Source organism: Mirounga angustirostris, unplaced genomic scaffold, assembly GCF_029215605.1.
Source record: "Mirounga angustirostris isolate CCGP_5_RB_7025 unplaced genomic scaffold, mMirAng1.0.hap1 SCAF_2, whole genome shotgun sequence".
Taxonomy (NCBI): Eukaryota; Metazoa; Chordata; class Mammalia; order Carnivora; family Phocidae; genus Mirounga; species Mirounga angustirostris.
In genome coordinates, this window is record NW_026991710.1 from 71,093,061 (window position 1) to 71,117,798 (window position 24,738).

The 24,738-nt window shown below is 40.1% G+C and overlaps 1 protein-coding gene across 2 annotated transcripts in view; it reads left to right on the top strand.

Moving 5' to 3' along the window:
• HERC5 (HECT and RLD domain containing E3 ubiquitin protein ligase 5) overlaps positions 1-23,840 on the top strand; it is a 44,865-nt gene extending 21,025 nt beyond the window's left edge. For both annotated transcript variants that reach the window (XM_045881764.3, XM_064584786.1), the window contains 12 exons: positions 562-751; positions 2,603-2,757; positions 8,059-8,172; positions 9,280-9,390; positions 11,510-11,680; positions 14,889-15,032; positions 15,839-16,005; positions 20,064-20,130; positions 21,035-21,105; positions 21,801-21,984; positions 22,060-22,162; positions 23,218-23,840. In XM_045881764.3, the coding sequence (XP_045737720.2) occupies positions 562-751; positions 2,603-2,757; positions 8,059-8,172; positions 9,280-9,390; positions 11,510-11,680; positions 14,889-15,032; positions 15,839-16,005; positions 20,064-20,130; positions 21,035-21,105; positions 21,801-21,984; positions 22,060-22,162; positions 23,218-23,423 (1,683 nt within the window). In that variant the 3' untranslated portion in view covers positions 23,424-23,840. The remainder of the gene's footprint in view (positions 1-561; positions 752-2,602; positions 2,758-8,058; positions 8,173-9,279; positions 9,391-11,509; positions 11,681-14,888; positions 15,033-15,838; positions 16,006-20,063; positions 20,131-21,034; positions 21,106-21,800; positions 21,985-22,059; positions 22,163-23,217) is intronic.
• Positions 23,841-24,738: the final 898 nt, after the last annotated feature.

Here is a 24,738-nt window from a genome sequence, read left to right on the forward strand (position 1 = left end):
ACTTGCATTCTGAATTGGGGAAATGGTAAACGGATATTGGAAGGATTAAAAGCTTGAGTTTGTAGTGGAGAGAGTTTGTGATGAGGCAGGTGGTCCTGTGAGGAAGCTATGTTGGTTTATGTTGCTGGAGTTACTGCTTTTTGTTTTTGTGGGGTTATTAATTACATGTTACTTTTTGGGGTTCTTACACGTTCTTTTTCTTTAAAGATAATGAGGTGTGATAGTGGAATGAGGGGGTAGAATGTAGTATTTATTATTGGGAGGGCTGCCTGTTAGTTCTGAATTCCTCGTTCATCCAGTATAACTCTTAGATGATTTCTTCTCCACCTCCTTCATGCTTCACAGCAATTAAATGGGATAACGCTTGTCACGTATCTGCACCTCAGGTAGTTGGGATGCTATGTGAGATTGGATGTAAACATGGGTTTTAGGACTGAATGATTATTCCAGTTTCTTGGTGGAATGAAACTCCAGGTTCTAGATTTTATTTTTTTACAAGTTGCATCCAGTTCTTGCTGTTTTTTGAGTGTCTTTTTTTTCCCTGATCCTTTTTGACCACAGATAACCACATGTCTCAGGGATAATCTGCTCAAAAACCTTCCATTTCATTCTCCACACCAAGAAGCTTTAGAGATTTTCTTCCTTCTCCCTGAATGTCCCATGATGCATGATTATAACAACTGGGAGAGCCTGGTGGTTCCGTTTGCAGAGGCTGTTTGTGCCATGAGTGACCAGTCTTTAGGGGTTCTGGGTAAGACTGATGATTTACATTTGAAAATACTCTAACCACCCTCTCAGTGGAAACGCACCCCTGGTAAAGTTAGAGGAAAACTTAAGTAATTGTAAATATGTTCCTGTTTTTTTTTTTAGTTCATATTCTTAGCATATTGTAAAGGTGCTGTAGTAATTATTATAGTCATCCAAAATAGATTGTTTTACTACCTTTTTAGAGTTCTTGTAATGGTACGTGTGTGGTTTGGTCATGAGGTCCTTTGTTCTCAACTTTTCATTATGAAAAATGTCATACATAGAAGTTGAAGGAACAGTACATGAAGATCCATATACCCTCTACCTTAGAGCCAACGATTGTTAACCTCTTGCCATGTGTGCTTCTCTCTTTATGAGCAGATTATCTTTTATTTTTGCTGAAGTACTTGAAAGTAAGTTGGAAACATCATGACATTTCACCCATAGTATTTCAGCATACATCTCTTAAGAATAGGAGATCCTACATTGCCACATCATTATCACACCTAATAAAATTAGTCCATATTTCCATAATATCCAGGCCATATTCAAATTTCTGCACTTGCCCCATTTTACAGCCCCCCTTTTTTTTTTTTTTTTGTTAAGAGTCTAGGTCAGTTGTCCTGTAGAACACCTCTACATCTAAATCTGTCTGATTATTTCCACTTTTCCCTGTATTTCGAGTACACTTGAAGTACCTTTCCCTGTATTTAGAGTACACTGGAAGTCAGGTCTAGGGGCTTGAGTAGATTTTAATGAGGTTTTTGACACAAGCAGCATATTCAGCCCAAGGAAGTCCATTTTTTTATTTTTTTAAAGATTTTATTTATTTATTTGACAGAGAGAGAGCGAGAGCAGGAACACAAGCAGGGGGAGTGGGAGAGGGAGAAGCAGGCTTCCTGCTGAGCAGGGAGCCCGATGTGGGGCTCGATCCCAGGACCCTGGGATCATGACCTGAGCCGAAGGCAGACATTTAACGACTGAGCCACCCAGGCGCCCCAGGAAGTCCATTTTTTCTTATGTTTTATTAAATCTAGGTAAGTGATGAAAAGCTAGTTTAAAGCATTTTTTGGTTTTTTACAATGCTGAGAGGTGCTTGTGTTTTTTTTTTCTTCTTCTTTTCAGTAAACACTAGGACCGACATGGGGCTTGAACTCATGACCCTGAGATTAAGAGTTACGTGCTCTATATACCCAGCCAGACAGCCCCAGAGTTGTTTTCTTTAAAGTAGGCTCCACGCCTAATGTGGGGCTTGAACTCAAAACCATGAGATTGAGTTGCATGCTCTACCGACTGAGTCAGCCAGGCGCCCTGAGCGGTGTTTTTTTTTTAATTTTTTTTTTTTTTTTAATTCATGAAAGTCAGAGAGAGAGAGAGAGAGAGGCAGAGGCAGAGGGAGAGAAGCAGGCTCCCCGCCTAGCAGGGAGCCCGATGCGGGACTTGATCCCAGGACCCTGGGATCATGACCTGAGCCGAAGGCAGACGCTTAACCATCTGAGCCACCCAGGTGCCCGAGCGGTGTTTTTTTAAGAGTTAAAAACTCATGCTGGGAGTGAGAAAAGAAAGTTGTGCAATTGTGATTAATTCTTAAATCGGTTTTTAAAACAGCATGCTATTTTATCCGGGCAAAAAAAAAAAAAAAAAAGTGACTCATCTTGTCGGGATTTTCCCCACAAATTAATTAGATTAAGTTTGTGGTTTCGTTACTGTCAAGGGATTTTTCTCAAGGACATAAAATTCGTAAACTTTTATTACAGTTGTATGTACTAAAAAGCTGATCACAGATGTGTTTTTTGTAACTCTGATACACACGAGAAATGACATGCCAACAGTGACTTACCTTTGTATCCCTCAGAGGAGTACTGGGCGTCTCTGCAGGAACCCGCGTTCATCAGGCTGGTCCAGATGTTTAAAAGAGCCATCACTGCTCAGATGCACTACTGGACCGAAAGCTCTGAGAACAACTACCACGTTAAGGCTCTCCTAGAAATACTGAAAAAGCTGCATAGGGTAAGGGCTCTTTCAGACACTCATGGAGTTTTATTTTGCTGTCAAAAGTCCCTTGGTTTCAACTGGCCTGCATCTTAAGCAGACTCAGGAAACACATTTATATTGCTATTTTTAAATTTTTGTTTTCTGTGAGTTAAGTCATGCATATCAAGGAGTGTATGTACTTAGCTGTGTGCAGTTTGAAGAAAAGTAATGAGACAGACAGTAGTGTAACTACTGCCCATGTTATTAACAAGGACACCGTTGTCAGGACTTAGAAATGCCCGTGTATCTCACACCCCCTCACCTGCAGATAGCCCTGACCCTAGATTGGGGGCTGACCATTTCCTTTGCTGTTTTAGGATTATATGTATTTCTAGAGACCGTGTTGCTTAATTTTGCTGTTTTTGAAATCTATATGAATGGAATACATGCTTGTTGTGTAATACTTTGTTTTATAGATTCATCCAGGTTAATATTTATGGCTGTATTTCATTCATTTTCATTTCTGTATTATAGTCCATAGTGTGAATCTTCCCATAATCATCCATTCCGGTATTGAGATGGATATATGTGCTGCTTGCAGTTCTTTTGGGGAGGAGGTGTTCTTCTTTGAGAAAACATACTGCTGTAAATATTTTTGTACATATCTCTTGGCATGTGTGTGTTAAGAGTTGGCTTTTAGTTTCCACACCTAGTTCTGGCATTGATAGCCTGTAGGATATGTGTGTGTTCTTCGTTGGTAGTGATAAACTGCCTTCCAGAATGGTTGGACTAATCTCAGTCCTCTCCAGGAGATGATGAGAATACCTGCTACTCCAAGTCTAACTTTAAAATTTGGAAAATGTTTTCAGTATTAAGTGATACCAAATTATGATTTTAATTCTGTTTCCCTGGTTCTAATACATGAGAACATGTTGTCATATTTATAATTGCAGTACTTGTTTCCTCTTCTGTAAAGTGTCTGACTTTTGTTCAGTTTAAATGTATCGTTTGACTTTTTTTTTTTTAACTGAGTATAGGAGTTCTTTTTATTTTGTAAATGAGTTCTTTGTCAGTTATGTGTGTTGCAGAGATCATACCCCAGTTTGTTGTCTGTCTGTTCACTTTGTGGTGTTTTGTTTTGCTTTTTTGATGAACCCACGTTCTTAGTTTGAATACAAATAAATCTACTCCTTTATAGTTCTTACTCTCTGGGTCTTGTTTTAAGCTTTGTTTTTCCTTCCCATTGTTAAGTTAATCACCTTAAGTCTGGAGGCAGTGGGGTTTCCGTTGGAGCCACAACCACTGCCCTCTGAGCTCATGGCGTGGAAGCTGCTGGAGGCAGCACAAAAATGAATGGGTGAGGCTACGTCCCAAACAAGACTTGGGCCTGAAGGCTGCCCTAGGTTGACTGATAACAGGCATGACAGCTGGGGCCAGAAGAAGAGCACAAACAGAGGCCCATCTCCCTATGTCTAATATTTAGAAGGTTAGAAATCTAGATAGTAAACCGTGGAATAAATTTATTCTAAAGTAAAATATACCCTACCCGCCCATCTTGACAAATAAACCTTCCTAATGACAGGGGAGGCCAGAACTGAATTTAGAAATCTCAGACTCTTGACAGAGTTTTGCATGAGAGGTGGAGGCTCAGACAGAAGGCCTCCCCAAGTCCTCTGCCTTCTTTTCCTACCTTGGTTTTGTCCCACATTTGGGGTATCATGGACCCATATGTGGACACCTCAGCCCATCTGTCTGCATTCCATCCCTGCCTCCACAGCAGCCGCACCGTAGCCATCTCTAGGGCCTAGGGGTGTGCTCAGCTCTAATACAGTCCACTCTCCAGAGACCACACAGGGGAAGAGGCCTGCGCATGTGGTCAGGTCCCATTGGCCCTGCAGGCGCCTTACTTTTACTTTTTTGAGAAGGGGATTGGCTGGATTCCAGAAGGCCAGGGCAAGGACCAAGAAATAAATCATAGACTTGGATCAGAGGCCACTTTTTTTTTTTTTTTTAAGATTTTATTTATTTGACAGAGAGACACAGTGAGAGAGGGAACACAAGCAGGGGGCGTGGAAGAGGGAGAAGCAGGCTCTCCGCCAAGCAGGGAGCCCGATGCGGGGCTCGATCCCAGGACCCCGGGATCATGACCTGAGCTGAAGGCAGATGCTTAACGACTGAGCCACCCAGGCGCCCCAGCAGAGGCCACTCTTAACCCAGGTCTAAAGGGAGTATTGATTTTTAGCTTTGGCTTTTACTATTTGGTGTTTAATCCAGTTGGAAATTTATTTTAAATTAATTTTTGTTATTTTCCATATGAAAACAATTACCTAGCACCACTTACTGAAATTCTGTCCCTTCCCTAATGATAGGCAATGCAAACAAAAAAATCTTACTGGAAATTTGATTGGAGTTGCATTGAGTCTGTATTTCATTTTGGGGAGAATTGACATCTTCACTATTGTTAATCTTCGTGGTGTCTATTTTTTCCACTTATTAGGTAGTCTTTAAAGTCTTGCAATAAAATTTTGTTATTTTACTGTGGAAGTCTAGGCTATGTTTAGTTAAATCTATTCCACCATATTTAATTTTTTTTAGATTTTGTAGATGGTAAATTTTAAAAATTATATTATCTCTCGTTTGTAGGAATGCATTTATATATTTGCATTTATTATATATATACATATATATTATAATTTCCACATTATATCTAATAACTTACCTGTAGATTATTTTGTATTTCCTATGCAGCTAATCATATCTTTGGAAAAAAAAATTTTTTTTTTCCCACATTTTATTACTTTCCTTTGCTGTGTTGCACTGGTTAAACCTTCCTGTACAATGTTGAATAGAAGTGTTGGCAATAGTAGGTTCCTTATTTTGTTTGTGATTTTATTTATTTATTTTTAAAGATTTTATTTTATTATGAAGTAATCTGTACACCCAATGTGGGGCTTGAACTCAAAACCCCAGGATCAAGAATCGCATGCTCTGCAGACTGAGCCAGCCAGGTGCCCCTTGTTTGTGATTTTAAAGGAAAAATTGGATATCACTATTAAATAGGATATTTACTGTGGGGTTTTTGAAAATAACCCTTTTGGGTAAAGGATGTTCCTAAATCATTAAATATTTTAAGTCCACACAAATATTGACTCTCTCCTTTCCTACTGAAATTCCAGTTATTTATATGTCTGACTTTCTCACTCTGTCTTCCATGTCTCTTAACGTTTCTGTCATATTTTCCATCTCTCTGTGTGATTGCATCCCATTCTGGATGACTTCTTCAGCCATATCTTTCTGTCCATGAAATCTATTTTTAGTGATTTCTGTTTGCTAATAAAACTGCCCTTTGAGTTTTTATTCCAAGTATTATGTTTTCCACTTCCAAAAGTTCCCATTGTTTCTTTGAAATTTTTTTTCTTGGTCATTATTTAGGATATCTTCATCTTTTATTTTCAAGCTTCCCTTTTGCTTATTTAAATCTATATGCGTTATACCTCTGGTATCTGAAGTCTTTACAGGTCAGCTTTGCCCTCTCTTGCTTCCACTGAATCTTCCTCATAGTGCCTTCTTGATCGTGTTTTCTGACTCTGTGTGTGTGTGTGTGTGTGTGTGGTATTTGCTTTGGAACATTATCTTTTGGAATATTTTGAGGGCTGTGTTTCTCCAGGGAGGATTTGCTTCTACCAGACTCTGGGAGACACCACCTCAGTTTGGTACTACCTTAAATTAAATTCTTGGCTTGAAGCTCTTTAGATCTCTAGGTGTGGTCTGAATGTGGTGTGTGAATTTTCAGGAAAGTGCTTTCGTGATTGCAAATGCTGTAGGTGACATTTTTTTCTGCAACTTGGCACCATTTTAACTAGCTGCAGTTTGCTTCCTGGGCTTGGGGTCAAGGTGTGGGGATGGGCTCTTCATTTCTAGTTTACTCTCACTCTGATGGGTTAGCCCTTTTGGATCCCAGATTTATGAGTTGGCGTTCTATTATTGGCCCCATAATTTGAACAGAGTCTAGGTTTTGTTTATTTCCCCAAAGCCCCAACAATTCCAAACTGAAGTTCAAGTTCACCAGGTTTGGCAAATATTCTCAAGGCAAATGCCACTTTCACCTTGTTTTTGACCTGATTATTTCGTATCTACTTAGAATATTGGTGTTGCATTAAAAATATTTGTTTACACTTTATCCTGTATTTCTAGTTGTTTTCAGCAAATCAAGATACCTAATCTGCTGTCTGCTTTTAAAAAAGAATTCTGCTGTACTGCTGAAAAGCAGTGCCCATCTTTGGATGTTTTTAAAGGTTTTGTACAAAAGAGAAATATTAATAAAAAAAATAGTTTGGGTTTTGAAAAATTGACCGAAGAGCTCGGGGAAAGTATATTCTAATGAGCTTTTTCCATTTACAAAAAAAGAATCCTGAGAAATACTGAAGCAGCAACAAAAATCCTCAAGGGATCCTGCTTTACCTTTGACTCTAACAGTGACATTAGATTATTTGTCAGGCTCCCTCCCCAACCTCAGAAAGGAGACCACATTCGGAAGCTGCAAGGATAAAACACCCACTTTTTCCATAACTGGGGATGTGCAGGACTGAGAGCAGCAGGGTCCAGGGGACCATATTACGGGGTTGAAACAGCTTCATGATTCTGTGGGTGGTGGTACTGGGAGGCTTGGATCATTTGGGGTCTGGGCCAGGGTTAGTGAGAATATTCCAGGTGAATGAAAGCCAAGAGGGGCTTTTAGAGGACCTCTTGAGAATGAGTCATTTAGGCCAAGTCTGTGCCCATCTGTGTCAAATACTGATGGTCACTCATGGCCAAAGCATCTAGTGTCATTATCAGTGTCTTCACTGACTGCTGGTTAGCACTGTTGCAGGGTGTCTATGTGCATGTCATGACCCCAGTCATCGGGGATGGAAGGCTGGAAAACAGCCCCACAGTTGAGGAGGGGAATGTTCCACACATGCCTTCCAGAGGGGGATATCTGTAAATCGTATATTGTTAAGCTCTGAAGAATATAACATGAAATATTGGGCCCCAGAGTACTTCGGATTCATATTGCACTGTATTTTTCTCTGGACCTAAAATTCTTTAAAGCTTTTCTATGAATTAAAAGTAAGTAGGAGTTTATTGCATATCATCAATTTCTGCTATTAAATCATAGGTATTCTTTATGTTCCTGAAAATCTGGGGCTTTGCCAGTGGAGGTATTGTATAGAACTTTATATTCTGGTCATTGGAAGAGTGTTTATTTTGGTATTTATGCTGATAATCTAAGTAATAGGCATAAAGCAGAATTGTCTTTACATATAAAACTTTCTCACAGGCCATATTTTATTAAAGGTAAACCAGGCTGTGTGTCAACTGCCTGAAAATATTTTCAAAGTAAATGAGCTTACACACTGGCTTGATTTTTATGGGGATGCATACAGAAGGTCTGCTTGGAAAATTAACTCCGTAAGTATGGCGTGTTTATTATTTATTTATTTATTCATTTTGTAAAGATTTTATTTTTTTAAAGTAATCTCTACACCCAGTGTGGGGCTCAAACTCACAACCCCTGAAATTAAAAGTTGCATGTTCCACCGACTAAGCCAGCCAGGCACCAGTTGTGGTATGTTCAAAGGGGGAAGTTGATCACCAGTGCGTTGATGTAGGTATTTGTGCCGAAACTCTGTGCATGGGTTTCCAAATATCCTTGCACCCTGCAAAATTGCTCAATAGAAATCACAGGGCTTACAGGAAAGGCGAGATCTCAGACCCCTCAAAACCAGTGCAATTTTGTAGGCAGAACCCTAAGAGAAAAGTGGTTACTACCTTAGATCACTTGGGTCAACCAGGCAAGCTGCTTGTGGAGAGTGCCATGAGAATATGAAAATGCACCAAACAAAAGGGTAGATACCTGTTCACACTCTAATGAGAGGATTGGTAGTACTGAGATAACACAGATGCAAGTGGGGCTCTCTTAGGTGGGTATACAGGGCAGTATGACCCACCAGGAGCCAACAGAATAGGGCTGCAACTTTAGGGGTGGCTCTGGGTGTATCCTTTTATTTTCTTAAAGCTAAAGGGCTGTTGCTGCCAGTTCAGCAGCTGACCTGAGATTTTTTTCCTTCTCTCAAGATTGTAATTCTGCTCCTACCACATCGACCCTTGACTGGCAGAAATCATGTATGAGCTCATCAGCTGTCTACATTATATCCTTCCCCTATTTACTAAGTGCATCTGAACTAATTTACATTTCACAGGTGCACAGTGCAGCAGAACAAACTCTTTGGGAAAGTGTCTAGAGTTTATAATTGATTGCTAAATTAAATAAGGCACTGAAAAATCCTAGGTTTATTTTTATTTATATATATATTTTTAAATACTAGGTTTACATGCCTTTCATTGATACATACAAAACATTTTCTTAGAATTTTAGATATCTAAGTACTACTGGCCAGCAATTTGGATTGCTTTGGCTAGAACGGAGACCTTTATCAGGGATTTTAGGCTGTGAGTTAAGGTGTAAGATTTCTCTGTTCTTTCATTTGTCAGAATTCTTGTCTTTTCCATTTTTAGGACACTTCAGTAGACACTCAGTATCCAGTCATATTCAGTCATTTTCCGTTTATCTTTAATATTCTGTCGAAAATCAAACTACTGTACGCAGATTCGCTTTTAAAAATACAGGTATGTATGCCTATTTCTTTGTCTTCGTAAACAAATCAAATGATAAATGCCTTCTTAAATATACAATATTTTGGAGGTTGATAACCTTGAAACCAATGGTTGTAACACTCATGGAGCTTAGACTCTAATGAAGGTGGCAAGAAAGACTGTCATAATTTGGATTGGCTTGGCCTTGAGGCACATTAGGGCCTCAGTAGTGGAGGAGAGAGCATGGACAGCTGACCTAGTTGTGGGGCTTTTACCTTGAGGTTGGGCCCTGTATACAGGCCTCTGTGTGGTCCTCAAAGAGGCATAGCAGATGGGCTTGATTGGGGTTAGCAAACCCATATTTAAGGAGCCCAGTCTAATGAAAAAACAGAGCAGTGGGAATAGAGGTGACAGAGAATTCTTGAAATGCAGACACACATAGATGGCTGGTAGTCTAATGGTGCCATGATCAAGGTTTGTAAAAAGGATCCTCTTTTCAGTGAACTGTCATGAGGTGAGTTGGTTCTGTTTGTCAGCATATCCAAAAAGTGATTTTGAACTTAAAACTGGACTATTGAAAATGCCTCCAGAAACGAAAGTGCCCAAGAGTGTTAGCTCTTATTATCACTTTTGTATATGCATCTGGATATGTATAGATATGAATCATATTCAAATATATGTCATAACAGTAGATACTTTTACATAATACAGTTAACCATTTTAAAACAAAATGGGAAATTGATTTATGAATATGACCGTTGATGAAATATTTAACAAAGGAAAATGGAAGGTAAAAAGGTACAAGAACTTTATTTTCCTTCAACTCTTATAACTCTTCTCTCCTAATTTTAAACAGGCCTCCAGTAATAATTTTATGGACCCAGTATTTGTTCATTGTTGTCCTGAGAGCCTTAGACTTGAATGGTCTCAAATTGCCATTTGGTCATCTAGACAATCATTGTGTGTGTGTGCGTGTGCGTCTGTCTTTCTGTCTCATATGTAACTTCTTAGATTATCTGTGCTCTAAAATCTCTTGTTGGGTTTTCCTCCTAGAATAGGAAACCTTTTTTGTGTGTGATTATTTTTTTTTAATTTAATTTTATTATGTTAGTCACCATACAGTACATCATTAATTTTTTTTTTTTTAAAGATTTTATTTATTTATTTGAGAGAGAGAATGAGATAGAGCATGAGAGGGGGGAGGGTCCAAGGGAGAAGCAGGCTCCCCGCTGAGCAGGGAGCCCGATGCAGGACTCGATCCCGGGACTCCAGGATCATGACCTGAGCCGAAGGCAGTTGCTCAACCAACTGAGCCACCCAGGCGCCCTACATCATTAATTTTTGATGTAGTGTTCCATGATTCATTGTTTGCATATAACACCCAGTGCTCCATGCAATACGTGCCCTCCTTAATACCCATCACTGGGCTCACCCCTCTAAAACCCTCAGTTTGTTTCTCAGAGTCCTCCTAGAATAGGATATCTTGAGAGGTCTCTCATACCTGAAGTTTCCTGCAGCATGCTTTCTTTCTGAACTTCTTTTCCAAATGAGGAGTTTATGTTCAACACACTGCTTCAATGTTTGCTAATCATTCTCTTAGCCTAATGATGGTAGTTAGCTTTGGTAACTGAAGTATTAATAATTGTGTTTGCAGGATAAAGTGGACCAGTGGAGCCCACAATTGGTCACTTTCCGGTTTACACTGGTTGGCTTTTCATTCCTTAGGTGTTTCTTCGGCTCACTGAGGGTGAATGCTGAATGTATAGCTTCTCTCCAGTGGCTTATGTGTATAAGGCTTTGTTCATAAATGTTCGTGACAAGCACTCATAATAAATTGAACCAACCTATTCCACTTTATAAATTCCCACTTAGAGTAAATGGTGAAATGAGTGAAACATTTCTTTTTCTTTTTTTTTTTTTTTAACATTTATTTATTTGACAGAGCGACACAACAGCAAGAAAGGGAACACAAGCAGGGGGAGTGGGAGAGGGAGAAGCAGGCTTCCCGTGGAGCAGAGAGCCTGGATGCGGGGCTCGATCCCAGGACCCTGGGACCATGACCTGAGCCGAAGGCAGACGCTTAACCGACCGAGCCACCCAGGCACCCCCCCCCTTTTTTTTTTTTTTGAGTGAAACATTTCTGTTTTTCTAGGAGAAAAAATTTAAAGCTTGTATGCGGTTGGCTGGAATTGTGGAACCAGGAGGGTCCGAATTAGCTTTGCTGCCCACTTTCAATCTAACAGTCAGAAGGAGTCACTTGATTGAGGATGTTTTGAGTCACCTAAATCAGTTTGAGAATGAAGATCTGAGGAGGGAGTTAATGGTAAAGTATAATTCTCAATGTTTTTGCTGCTGAGAGAAGGAAAACCTAAAACGATGTAACAGTGGGTCTTCCGGAGAAGAAAGAATCTTCTTTGCCATGGAGCTTGTCTGTTTGGGAGTTTCCCTGATTCCCCACTTAGCTGGGAACTGCTGGGAATAGCTGCGGGCACTTGATGCTCTTGGGCTGAGGAGCAGCGGGTGAAAGGGTGGTCCTCCCCCCGTCTGGGCAGGTAGGAAGTCCAGAACTAGCCCTAAGAGGTCCCCATCCCTCCTGAGGCCTGACCCAGCCTGGCCAGTCACCCCTTGGGAAGGGTTCCAGTGAGATGAGGTTGACATGGAGGAGATTTGAGGATTTGTTCTTGCTCTCATGCAGGAGCCCAGATTGCTTTGTGGAAAAGAGAACTTCCTCTTTATTGACTCTGTAGTTTTTTTGAGGGTATTATTGTGGAAATCCCCATGTTCTGAACATAAATGATCTCTGGTTTAGTTATTATAAAACTTGTCTTACTAGTAGATACTGGACACAGAATAATAATAATATCTAGTAAATCTGGTGAACGTTTTCCTTGTGCCAAGAACATTGTGAATGCTTCACAAGGACTTGTGTAACCCTTCCAGTGACACTGCATGGAAGGTTCTGTTTTTCCTTCATTTTGCTGATGGGGAAACTGAGGTACAGAACTATTAAGGTGACTTATCCAAGGGCAATTCAACTGAAGTATCAGAGCCAGGATTTGGGCCCAACTGTTAGGTTCCAGACTTTTCACTTAATCACAACAAAGATCTGCCTGATGCTATTTTTTTTTTTTTAAAGATTTTATTTATTTATTTGACAGAGAGAGACACAGCGAGAGAGGGAACACAAGCAGGGGGAGTGGGAGAGGGAGAAGCAGGCCTCCTGCCGAACAGGGAGCCCGATGCGGGGCTCGATCCCAGGACCCTGGGATCATGACCTGAGCTGAAGGCAGTTGCTTAACCGACTGAGCCACCCAGGCGCCCTGATGCTATTTATTAGAGTGTTTTTGATAGACCCTCGTTTATCACTTACCCTACGCAGATTAGAGAATGACTTGACTGAAGTTCAAGACACTATTTTAAAAGTATGTTGCACTGGGGTTTGCAGTTAGGGGTGGCATTGACACATATTTTTTGCACATAGATAATTTTTAAAAATCGAACAAACTCATTATGTGAATCTTGCCTGTGATGGCCAGCCAGTCCACTGAGTTATTTTAGTTTCACTTTTATAGTTCATTCATCCCTTTTAAACATATGATGAGCAGCCACCATTTTCCAGACTATGTGAGGCATTTTGCATGTGTTATTTTATTTAATATTTCTGATAATCTCATGAGAAAACTGAGGCTCTGTCAGATGAAGGAGCTTGCCCATAGAAAGGGGCAGAGTTAGGATTTGATACCTGGTCTTTTTTCTTTCTTTTTTCTTTTTTTTAGATTTTATTTATTTATTTAGAGAGAGAAGGGGCAGAGGGGAAGGGAGAGGGAGAAAGAATCTGAAGCAGACTCTGCACTGAGCAGGGAACCTGACACGGAGCTCAGTATCAGGACCCTTGAGATCATGACTTGAGCCGAAACCAAGAGTCAGATGCTTAACCAACTAAGCCACCCAGGTGCCCCAAAACCTGGTCTTATAAAGATTTTGAATAATTCACTGAGGTTTGAAACTTTGCATTTCTAGAAAATAGAAGAGGCATTCATCCAGTTAAACCAGTAAAAGGAGATTTTGGGAAAGTGCCTGTGGAACATCCTGAAGGAAGTGTTGAGCAGGCCTTTGGACAGGAGTGTGTGTCAATCAGAGAGAAGGTAGAGTGGGTAGGAAGGTTAAATGCCTGCAGGTGATAAGTGTTAAGTTTAAAGAGAAATTGAACATCCAGGGAAAGCAGAAAGGATGGAACCAGCACAGAACGGCAGGAAAAAGAAGAGAGAAATAAAAACCTATTTAATGCTTTATAAGAGAAAGCAAGGGAGGAGAAGAGTGTGAAGAAAGGTGATCGGAAGTATAAAATGTGTTCATGAAAACGAGAGGAGATGTGAGAACAAGTCCTTGGAATTGGGGGTGCACAGGTTCTTGGTCCTCTTGAAGAGAGCACTTAAGTAGGGAAATAGGTTTGGAAGTTGGTATACCTGATTCTCCAGAATTTGGCAGCCTAGAGTAGAAGCCAGTATTATCTGTATTGGAGACAGTGGTGTTGAGGTTTTTTTCTTCTTTTAAGAATAAGGGAGACCTTGGGCGCCTGTGTGGCTCAGATGGTTAAGCATCTGCCTTCGGCTCAGGTCATGATCCCAGGGTCCTGGAATCGAGTCCCACATCGGGCTCCCTGCTCCTTGGGAGCCTGCTTCTCCCTCTGCCTCTCTCTCTCTCATGAATAAATAAATAAAATCTTAAAAAAAAAAAAAAAAAAAAGAATAAGGGAGACCTTAACACATTTGTACACTGAAGTGAGGGATTCCAAGAAGGAAGGGCAGGAATGAGTGAGTATTTGAAGGAGCAAAGATGGGTTGTGGTAGAACCATCCTAGGAAGGGATTGGTATCCATGGGTGCCTTCTCAAGGAGTAAACAACTAAGCCAATAGATAATGTGTGCTCTGGTTTTTCAGCCTTTGAAAATCCAACTATTTTTGATTTCTTTATTTTCATTTTACTTAACATTCCTTATTATATAATAATGATGCCAATTGAGGTCAGTTTAGTAGCTGAAGACATCAGGCTCTGAGACTTGACAGACATAGGATTAAATCTAGGCTGCACCCCTTAACCGAGTGTGATCTTGGGGAAGTTAATATTTACATTCTTTTTTTTTTAAGGACTTTTTTTTTTTTTAAGATTTTATTTATTTATTTGACAGAGAGCGAGACCACAAGTAGGGGGAGAGGGAGAGGGAGAAGCAGGCCTCCTGCCGAGCAGGGAGCCCGATGCGGGGCTCGATCCCAGGACCCTGGGATCATGACCTGAGCTGAAGGCAGATGCTTAATGACTGAGCCACCCAGGCGCCCCTAATATTTACATTCCTGAAGCTTTATCACCTCACAGAATTAATGTGAAGATTAAACGAGTAAGATGCTTACCATAGTGCTTACCAAATACTTGGGTCCACAAATAATGTTCACTCTTAATGATTTTTAAATGAGTCTTAATACATAGCAATACAGAGCCCTGGAAGTGATATATTATTTGTTCTGTTTCTTCAGGTTTCATTTAGTGGAGAAATTGGACATGACTCTGGAGGAGTCAAGGTAGAGTTTTTCCACTGTCTGTTTGAGGAGATGACCCGGCCAGAATACGGGATGTTCATGTATCCTGAGGAGGCTTCCTACATGTGGTTTCCCGTCAGGGTGAGTCCTCTCCTTTTTGCTTATGGTTACCATGACAGAAAAGGCATGTCACATACCATTGGAAATTAGGTTGTCTAGACAGTTTCATTTTAGGAGAGGAGTTATTGATACATATAATTATGGGAATAGCCTTCAGTTTCAATAAGGTGATTATTTTCTTTAAAATGGAGTCCCTTTTCCCTGGGTTCCCATTTCTGCCCACACAGGAAAATTTAAGCAATGTATGTTTTTGACCATTTAAAGAATGTATGGATAAAAAGGAATCCTTCTTTTCCCGGGTACCCATTTTTTGTTAAGTTCTATTTTTTCCCCGTGAATTTGAAAATTTTTTTTCAAATTTTCATTTGAAAGGCTGTGAAAAGAAATTGAAAACTTCAGTTTATGAGGACTTGCTGAGCCTAATGTGATTCTATTAGTGTCCCTGTGGCAGAGATTTAAATTGACCTAATGACTGTACCTAAACCCTAAATATTCTTATCGCAAGCTTTTTTTTTTTTAAGATTTTTGTTTATTTTGAGAGAGAGTGTGCGCCAGTGCGGGAGGGGCAGAGGGAGACAGAGAATCTCAAGTTGACTCCCCGCTGAGTGTGGAGCCTGACTCCGGGCTCTATCTCACGACCCTGAGATCATGACCTGAGCCAAATCAAGAGTCAGATGCTTAACTGACTGGGCCACGCAGTGGCCCTGCAACCTTTTTGATTTTAATTCGTGATTTGACTTTGTGAAAGGGAGAAAAGGTTTACCTAATATGAATATTCCATTTTACTTGTAAAAATTAAAACACATTAAGTTTTTTTCTCTCTTCAGCCTAAATTTGAGAAGAAGAGATACTTCTTCTTTGGGGTTCTCTGTGGACTTTCCCTATTCAATTTCAATGTTGCCAACATCCCTTTCCCACTGGCCCTGTTTAAGAAACTTTTGAATCAGACGCCATCACTGGAAGACTTGAAAGAACTTAGTCCTGTTTTGGGAAAGTAAGTAAACATAGTTCTTTTTCTAGAACTCTACGTAATATGTATTCAGGTACAGGTATACCTTGTTTCATTAATTTGCTTCACAGATAATAGTGTTTTTTACAAATCAAAGGTTGTGGCAACCCTGTGTCAAGCAAGCCATCTTTCCAACACACTTTGTGTCTCTGTGTCACATTTTGGTAATTCTCACAGTATTCCAAATTTTCCCATTACTCTTCTATTTGTTATGGCGATCTGTGATCAGTGATTACAACTTGCTGCGAGCTCAGAGGATGGTGAGCATTAAAGTATTTTTAAATTATAGGTGTGCACATTTTTTTTAGACATAATGCTGTTGCACACTTACTACAGTATGGTGTGAACATAACTTTTTTATATGCACTGGGAAACCAAGTAATTCTTTTGACTTGCCTCTTCTGGGATAATTGCTTTACTGCAGTGCCTGGAACCAAACCTGCAGTAACTCCGAGGTATGCCTGTAAATAATTAAACACATCCCCCCCAACAGTATTTTCATGTTCAACAGCAACATTCTAGGTACTTTAAGTCAAGTATAATTTTGGGAAGAATTGTTGAATAATAAGAGAAGTTGAGTAAGAAAAGTTGATTTTCCTTATGATTGGTCCTTAATGCTGGCATTAATCTTTGAACTTTATTTGTGTAGAAACAGTCATGGGGAGAGCACTAGTTATACCCTGGGGTGAAATCTGCAAGTGATGTTTATTTATTTATTTATTTATTTATTTTTAAAAGATTTTATTTATTTATTTGACAGAGAGAGACACAGTGAGAGAGGGAACACAAGCAAGGGGGAGTGGGAGAGGGAGAAGCAGGCTTCCCACAGAGGAGAGAGCCCGATATGGGACTCGATCCCAGGACCCTGGGACCATGACCTGAGCCGAAGGCAGTTGCTTAACAACTGAGCCACCCAGGCGCCCCGTGATGTTTATTTTAAATCTCGTTTCATATCCTCACCTTTACAGTGAAAACTCATTTCTAAGTTAAAAAGCCAAAGCCACCACCTCACAAAAAATATTGGAATAGAAAGGGGTGATATTCCTGCTGTGTAAGGTGTTCCTACACATCCATAAGAAAAATTGACAAAGTATACAGGAAGGAAAGCCACAAAAGAAGTAACAGAATGGGGGCACCTGGGTGGCTCAGTCGTTAAGCATCTGCCTTCAGCTCAGGTCATGATCCCAGGGTCCTGGGATCGAGCCCCGCATTGGGCTCCCTGCTCCACGGGAAGCCTGCTTCTCCTTCTCCCACTCCCCCTGCCTGTGTTCCCTCTCTCGCTCTCTCTCTCTCTGTCAAATAAATAAAATCTTTAAAAAAAAAAAAGAGAAGTAACAGAATGGCTTCACCTGCCCAGTCCTCACGGAATGCAGTGGCTAATCTGAGCTTCAAATTGACAGTGGTTGGAAATACTGATGCTCTTTAGTGTCCACCAGAGTTTGGGAAGAGGTGTGCTCTAATTTCAGGGGTTGGTAGTGGACATACGAATTGGTGATTCCTTTTCAGAGAACAGTGTGATAGTATTTACCTGAATCAAAAATGTATTTGCCCCTTTGGCCTAGCAGTTCTGCCTCTAGACGTTTAGTTTCAGAAATAACACAACCATGCAAGGATTTTTCCATACTAATGTATATTATATTACGTAGTGCATAATGTGTGCAGTACTTAAATGTTCTTTAATAAGGGAATTATTTATTTTTGGTATATTTATGCAGTGAAATCCTATGTAGATTTTTAAAAGAATGAGAACAGTAGTATGATTTTTTTTTTTTTTTTTTTTTTTGAGAGCTTGAGCAGGCCAGTGGGGGTGGGCAGCAGAGGGAGAGGGAGAATCTCAAACAGGCTCCTGCAGGGCTCGATCTCATGACCCTGAGATCATGACCTGAGCTGAAATCAAGAGTCAGATGCTTAACGGACTGAGCCACCCAGGCACCCTGATCCTATTATTATCCCCATTTCTTCACAGGTGAGGAAACAGTTTTGGTAACTTGTCTCAGACCCCATAGTGACAGAACCATGAATTGAACACAGTCTGGTTTCAGCTTCCAACTATTAATCATTATTGCTAATTATACTAATAAGATAAGGAAAAAATCAAAAGCACAAGATTTGCAGAGGAGGAGATAAATTTACTGTTTTTTACTAAAACAATGAAAATTACCTAAATAATGCTTATGCCTCGGAAGACTTAATACACATCAACTTAGTAAATGTAAAGATTATTGTATCTGTATCAGTGTTCCTCACGTTTTTAGGTCTTCAGAATTTTTAGAAAGCTGTATTGAGGACAGTACAGTATGGGGGCAGGTTTTCAATGGAAGAAAAGTGAGAGTTCCAACACTGATCCAGGCACCTATGGACCTTGTTGGAGGTAGCGTACTGGATTAATGGGAACAGGAGGACTGTCAGTTCATGCGTATGGGAAAAAAATGAATGCTGATAGCTCATGCCATATACAAAAATCAACTTCATGTGGATGAAGGTCTTAAAGCAAAAATGTTGAAAATATGGACAAATATCTGTCTAACCTTTGCAATCTTAAGCAAGACCTAAAAAGTACCAACATTAAAGGAAAGACTGATAAGTCTAACTGCAATAAGATTAAAGAATTTATCTGTTCCTCATGCGATACCTTAACAAAAGGGAAACAACACCCCTCAAACTGGTATTTGTGACATATTTTGGGGGTGGTAGAAAAATGGGATAGGGGAGGTATCCATACAGGTGGGCATAAGATATAAGCAATGTTTGAAGAGGCAGGTTCCTAAGTTTTCCTCATAAAAACAGCCATAAATAAGCACATAAGCCATACATGGACAAATAATGACAAGAGTATCATGAACCAAGTATTATCATGAATGCAGTTTTGTCAGCTGAGTTCTCATCACTCTCCCTCTCCTCACCGCCCACCCACCCAAAACCTACAATGAATACAATATGGTCTGTTTATCACAGTTGTGTAATAAAAAATCCAGTGGACGGAATAGTCAGCTTGGATTCCGCCTTCTTCCAGAGCTTCCCCAGTAACACATCCCTTCAGAAAGAGTTAGCCAAGGCTGTATTGTACCCTTAGAGACTGTCTGCACATAGCTCACTATAATGTAGGTGAGGCTTCCATCAGCGTATCTTACCTACGGGTCTCAGGGTTTATTGGCAGTGATGTCTTAACTTTACATCCCTGAATGCCTGCCACATTGGGTGCTTGATAGATGTTTGTTGAATGAATACATGAGAGATGAGCAAATACAATGAATGAGACATAGGACTTTAAAAATATAAATGAAGTACCATAGGACAACAGAGGATGGAGATGTAAGAAGACTGGCTGCTGTCCGTGCTGATATAACCTATATTCTCACAGATGCCTTGAAGCAGTTAAGGTAGTTGAATTTCACATCTGTCTTAAGCTTGATGATATTGGGACAGTAGATACAGAGAAGGTCCTTTGACCTTCTCATTCCTCAGATTTCCTAAGTGATACCTGATATTTAAAAGGAGATTATTTGTTCTGTAGGTACAGTTCCAAAGCTTAAATAAAGGTAACACCAATTTGAATGAGTTTCAGTATCAGTTAAATACGTTATCAGTCATTTTCTGTAGAAACCTATAATCACTGGGTAAAGGAAGGTAGGATGAAGGGAAGAGAGCTTGCAGAATTGCAAATATTCATAAACTTCATGCTTGTAGTTGAGGTCTGGCTATCAGTACACAGAGAAATGGGCATTGTTAACTAATGGTCTGACCTCCCACCTTCAGAATAGTCATGCATTTGATTTTAGATGGTTTATTTTATTTTTTTAAAGATTTTATTTATTCATTTGAGACATAGAGATACAGAGGGAGAGGGGGGAGAATCAGGCTTCCCACTGAGCCAGGAGCCCGATGTGGTGCTCAATCCCAGGACGCTGGGATCATGACCTGAGCCGAAGACAGACACTTAACCATCTGAGCCACCCAGGCGCCCCTTAGATGATATATTTTAGGTGGTATATCTAGTGATCATTATTATCGACTTCTAAAAAATAAAATTATTTGTTCTTTAGGAGTTTGCAAACTCTTCTGGATGATGAAGGTGATGACTTTGGAGAAGTCTTTTATATCTATTTTAATGTGAGTAACGATAAGAACCAGATTACAGATCAGTTTTAATCTGATTAATCCTTTACATATTTATCTAGACATGTCACTCTTTAATAAAAGGACAAACTTCTGAATTAGTGCAAAAGGTTTTTTTCCTCATTTTTTATGAGCTGGGCATATCAGTTAGATTTTACTATGTAACAAACAACACCTAAATTTAGTGGCTTAAAACAAACACAATGAATTGAGTTTCTGGACCGGGTCAACTTGGCTGGGCTGGATGGTTTATACTGGCCTCACTCATGTACCCAGTTGTTGGCTGGTTTATAGAATGTGGGCTGGAACAGCTTTTGTGTTCCAGGGATCTCTTATGCTCCAATAAGCTAGTTGAGGTGTCTTTCTAGAATGGTCTCAGGATTACAAAGAGTGGGAAGAGAGATGGCAAGCCTCAGCATACAAGCTCCTTTTTAAGCTTTTACTTCTGGCAGATCCCATTGGCCAGAGTGCCTCACATGGCCACAGCCAGATTCAAGGGCTGAAGAACTGGATTCCTCCTCTTGATGGAGGGCGGGGGGTAGGGGCCAGTAGCTATTGTAAAGTCATACTGCGAAGGGGCTTGAATACCAGGCTGCGAAGAATTTATGAGCATTTTGCAAATCTACTATACTAGGTCTTTACTGTATAAAGTGACTACTGAAATGTGACAATTTGCCAATTTTTTTTTCAGTATGATAATTCAGGTTTTACAAAAATTGATTTTTCATTTTTCATGATAAGATGGTAGTTTTTTATATGCACGTTCCTTGTTTTTATGACTAAAATGTTTACTTTATAAAATCTTGAGGAAAAAAGCTATGCTTCAAAGTGTTTTTGTTAATAATAGATTATTTGGGATTATTTTGGAGATACTATCTGAGTTTATTTGTGGTTACAGGTGCATTGGGACAAAAATGATACAGACTTAATTCCTAATGGAAGTTGCATCATTGTTGACCAGACTAACAAGTAGGTGCAGAGAAGTGAACTATTTGTTTTGTTTATACAGTTTATTTCACTGGGCTCTAAAAATGTCTTACAGTTCTTACCAATTAATCATTTTTTTTAAAAGATTATTTATTTATTTATTTATTTGAGAGAGAGAATGAGAGAGAGAGCATGAGAGGGGGGAGGGTCAGAGGGAGAAGCAGACTCCCCGCTGAGCAGGGAGCCCGACGCGGGACTCGATCCCAGGACTCCAGGATCATGACCTGAGCCGAAGGCAGTTGCTTAACCAACTGAGCCACCCAGGCACCCCAATTAATCATTTTTTAATAAGGCAGAGAGTTGGTGTATATTGTGTGCATGTGTATGTCTCCTAGAGCTTATAATCTGGTAGGGAAGGAAATAGCTTTCGCAGACAGGCTTTCCCTTATCCTCCGGGCTAGGTTTATACCACCAACTTCTCTCTTTATTCCCTTACCCTGTTTTACTTTTTCTTTTCATACCACACCTTTAAGATTTATCTGCTTCTTTACTTACCTGTATGGAAGATTAAATTAGGTAATATATGAAAAATAGCCATATGCACACGGGAAATACTGAATTGTTAGGTGTTCTAGTTCTCATTTTATTTTTGGCCTTCTGCCCACCTTCCCCGGCCCCCTGCCAAGTTTCCTTCCGGGTACTGCAGTAAGCTGAAATCATTTTTTGTTTCCTTAAAGGAGAGACTATATTTCTAAGTGTGTCAATTACATCTTCAACATCTCTGTGAAGGCACTTTATGAAGAATTCCAAAGAGGATTTTACAGAGTGTGTGACAAGGATATTATTGAATTTTTCCATCCAGAAGAACTAAAGGATGTGATTATTGGAAATACAGATTATGACTGGGAGACATTTGAGAAGGTATATTGTAAAGGCCTAGAAGTTTGAATTTGAATTTCTTTTCTATTTTCTGAATACTTTTTTTTTTTTCTCTAGAATGCACATTATGAAGAAGGATATGATAATTCACATCCCACCATAGTGATGTTTTGGAAGGCCTTACACAAATTGACTTTGGAGGAAAAGAAAAAGTTCCTTGGTAGGTATTCTATCAGGAGTAGATCTATAATCTTAGGTCTTTTTTATGGGATAAGAAAACCTTGTTATAGGCACCATTTGCCACCGATCTAGTGTAAGAGCCACTCCGAGTCCGTTTGGATGTTCTCTGTGCCAGGCTGTGCGGACATAGAAAATAAATGTTAATATAGGTCTTCTTTCCTGTGATTTCAGCCCTGCCTGTTGCCTTCACATGTCCCCTTGGTTGTCCATCCAACTGAGATAGTTAACCTGCTTTCTGTATCTGTGACTCAGTTAGTTGTTCAGGCACTGTGGGATTAGCCATATTTTACAATGTCATTGTCTCCAATCCTTTACACCTGCTCTTCCACATTTTGATCTCAATTTCATGCTTACTTGGTTGTTTGCCTGCAGTTTTGCTTAATGACTTTCTCATTTTCTTGCAAAATTTCCATACTTATTTTTGAGAAACATTTACCTTCTTGTTCTTTGTTGTGGATAACACATATGTTGGAAGATACTCAGGCTTCTCCAGAAGCCCAAACTGACTTTCCAATCTTTGCTTTACAGGAAATCATTTCAGCTAAACAGTTCCATCATCTCTGCATTCCTGAGCTCACCTTGTGCCCTCCCACCTCCAGGCTTTCTCTGAAGCTCCTTGTCCTGCCTCGAATCCTCACCCACCTCCTTGTTGCCACTCCAAACCTTCCTCTTCTTAAAGGTCCAGCTTAATTCTGAGCTCTCGGAAGTCTCCCTGGTCATCCCAGCCTTGATTCTCTCTCCCTGCTGTGAACCACACACAGCATTTTCACTCAGGAAGCACTTAATTCCGTGGCGCCTTATCTGCCTGTCTCACACCCTTTTGTTTTTTCCCTTGCTATTTGTCTTTTTCTGCACAAGAATATAGTATTTCCAACCATACTGTAAGTAGCTTGAGGGAAATGTGTCCCCGATGCAGTCTAATGTGGGACTCTGCACGTGGGCCCTCAGTAAAGGTTTTTGAATAAACAATTTTTTTTCCCTCTGTAAGTCTTGGTCTCTGGGAAGCAGATCACTCAATTTTATTCTTCTTTTTAGTGTTTCTTACAGGAACTGACAGAATTCAAGTAAAAGGTTTAAAGAACATGAAAATAACATTTTGCTGTCCTGAAAATGTGAATGAAAAAGATCCCATAAGAGCACAGACATGTATCAGTGTTCTCTACCTTCCCAAATATTCTACAATGGAAAGGGTAGAAGAAGCACTTCAAGTAGCCATCAACAACAGCAGAGGATTTGGCTGACCTGGCCTCACGTTCTTTACCCCTTTTCGGAAATATTTTCAGAAATAAAATTAACTCAAAAATTAATGTAAAAGTCCTGCTGACTCTTAATTGTGTTTACCCGCTCTTTCAGAATGGTGTTTTTTGCGTGTGAGATGTTTTGATAACGATCTAGATTGGGCTGTTAAAACAAGGTGACCCCAAAACACAGTGCATTAAAGAAGACTGAATTTTATTTTTCTCTGATAAATGTCTTGGCTGAAGTGGTGCTTCTCCTACTGCTGTAAGAAAAGTCATAAGTGACTTTCTTGTTGAAAATGTCAATGGAAACCGCCCATTTCTGTCTTAAATCATCTATGTAGCGTTTGAAATTGTCGACTACTTTCTCCTAAAGACTGTTGTGAACCTGGTAGACTGTGGCTTTCTTTTTCTTGGCTTCTTTCCCATTTCCTTTGCTTGTGTTTCTTGTACTCCCCTGACCTCCAGTGCTGGTGTAGTCCTCTGTTCTCACTCTGCACGCATTCCATCAGTTCCATAGCTCTGGTTCTGTCTTGGTGTGATCCTGCCCAGATCTCTCTCTGTCTGACCAACAGGAACTGGTAGATTCCAGCCCCAGCCATTTTCGTCTAGTCTGTGCCTCCCTGCATGTGCCTTGGCTCCTTAATCTCAGCATGTCTAAGAAGAAAATGATCGTTTTTCCTGTATTCCACAGCTTAGAGTGGTACCACCAGTTTTTCTAGGCATAAGCCTGCAGTCCTCTTCCCTTCCTCCTCTTTACTCCACACATTCAATAAATCAGGTCCTGACAATTCTAGTTCTTATATCTAGATCAACACCGCCCCGCAGAACTTTCTGTGAGGCTGGAAACCACCCCCCAGCCCCCATATCTGCACTGTTCAATAAGGTAGACTTCTGCTATAGATAAGGTTTGGTCTTTGAAGAGAGAAAAATTTAATTGGCAGTGGAAAAATGAGTCTGGAGCTGTGCTGCCCAATATGTGGTGATTTAAAGTTAAATAGGGGTGGCTGGGTTGCTCAGTGGGTTAAGCGTCTGACTTCGGCTCAGGTCATAATCTCGGGGTCCTGGGATGGAGCCCCGAGTTGGGCATCCCACTCAGCATGGAGTCTGCTTCTCCTTCTGCCCCTCCCCCCTAGGCGTGCTCCTGTCTTATCTCTCAAAATCTTAAAAGTAAATTTAAAATTCAGTTCTCATGGTGATTAACAGAATTAAAAAAAAATTCAGTTCTCAGTCACACTACTCAAATTTCAAGTATCTACATGTGATTGGTGGCTACTGTGAAAGTGCAAATATGAGCACTTGCCACTGATAGGTCCCA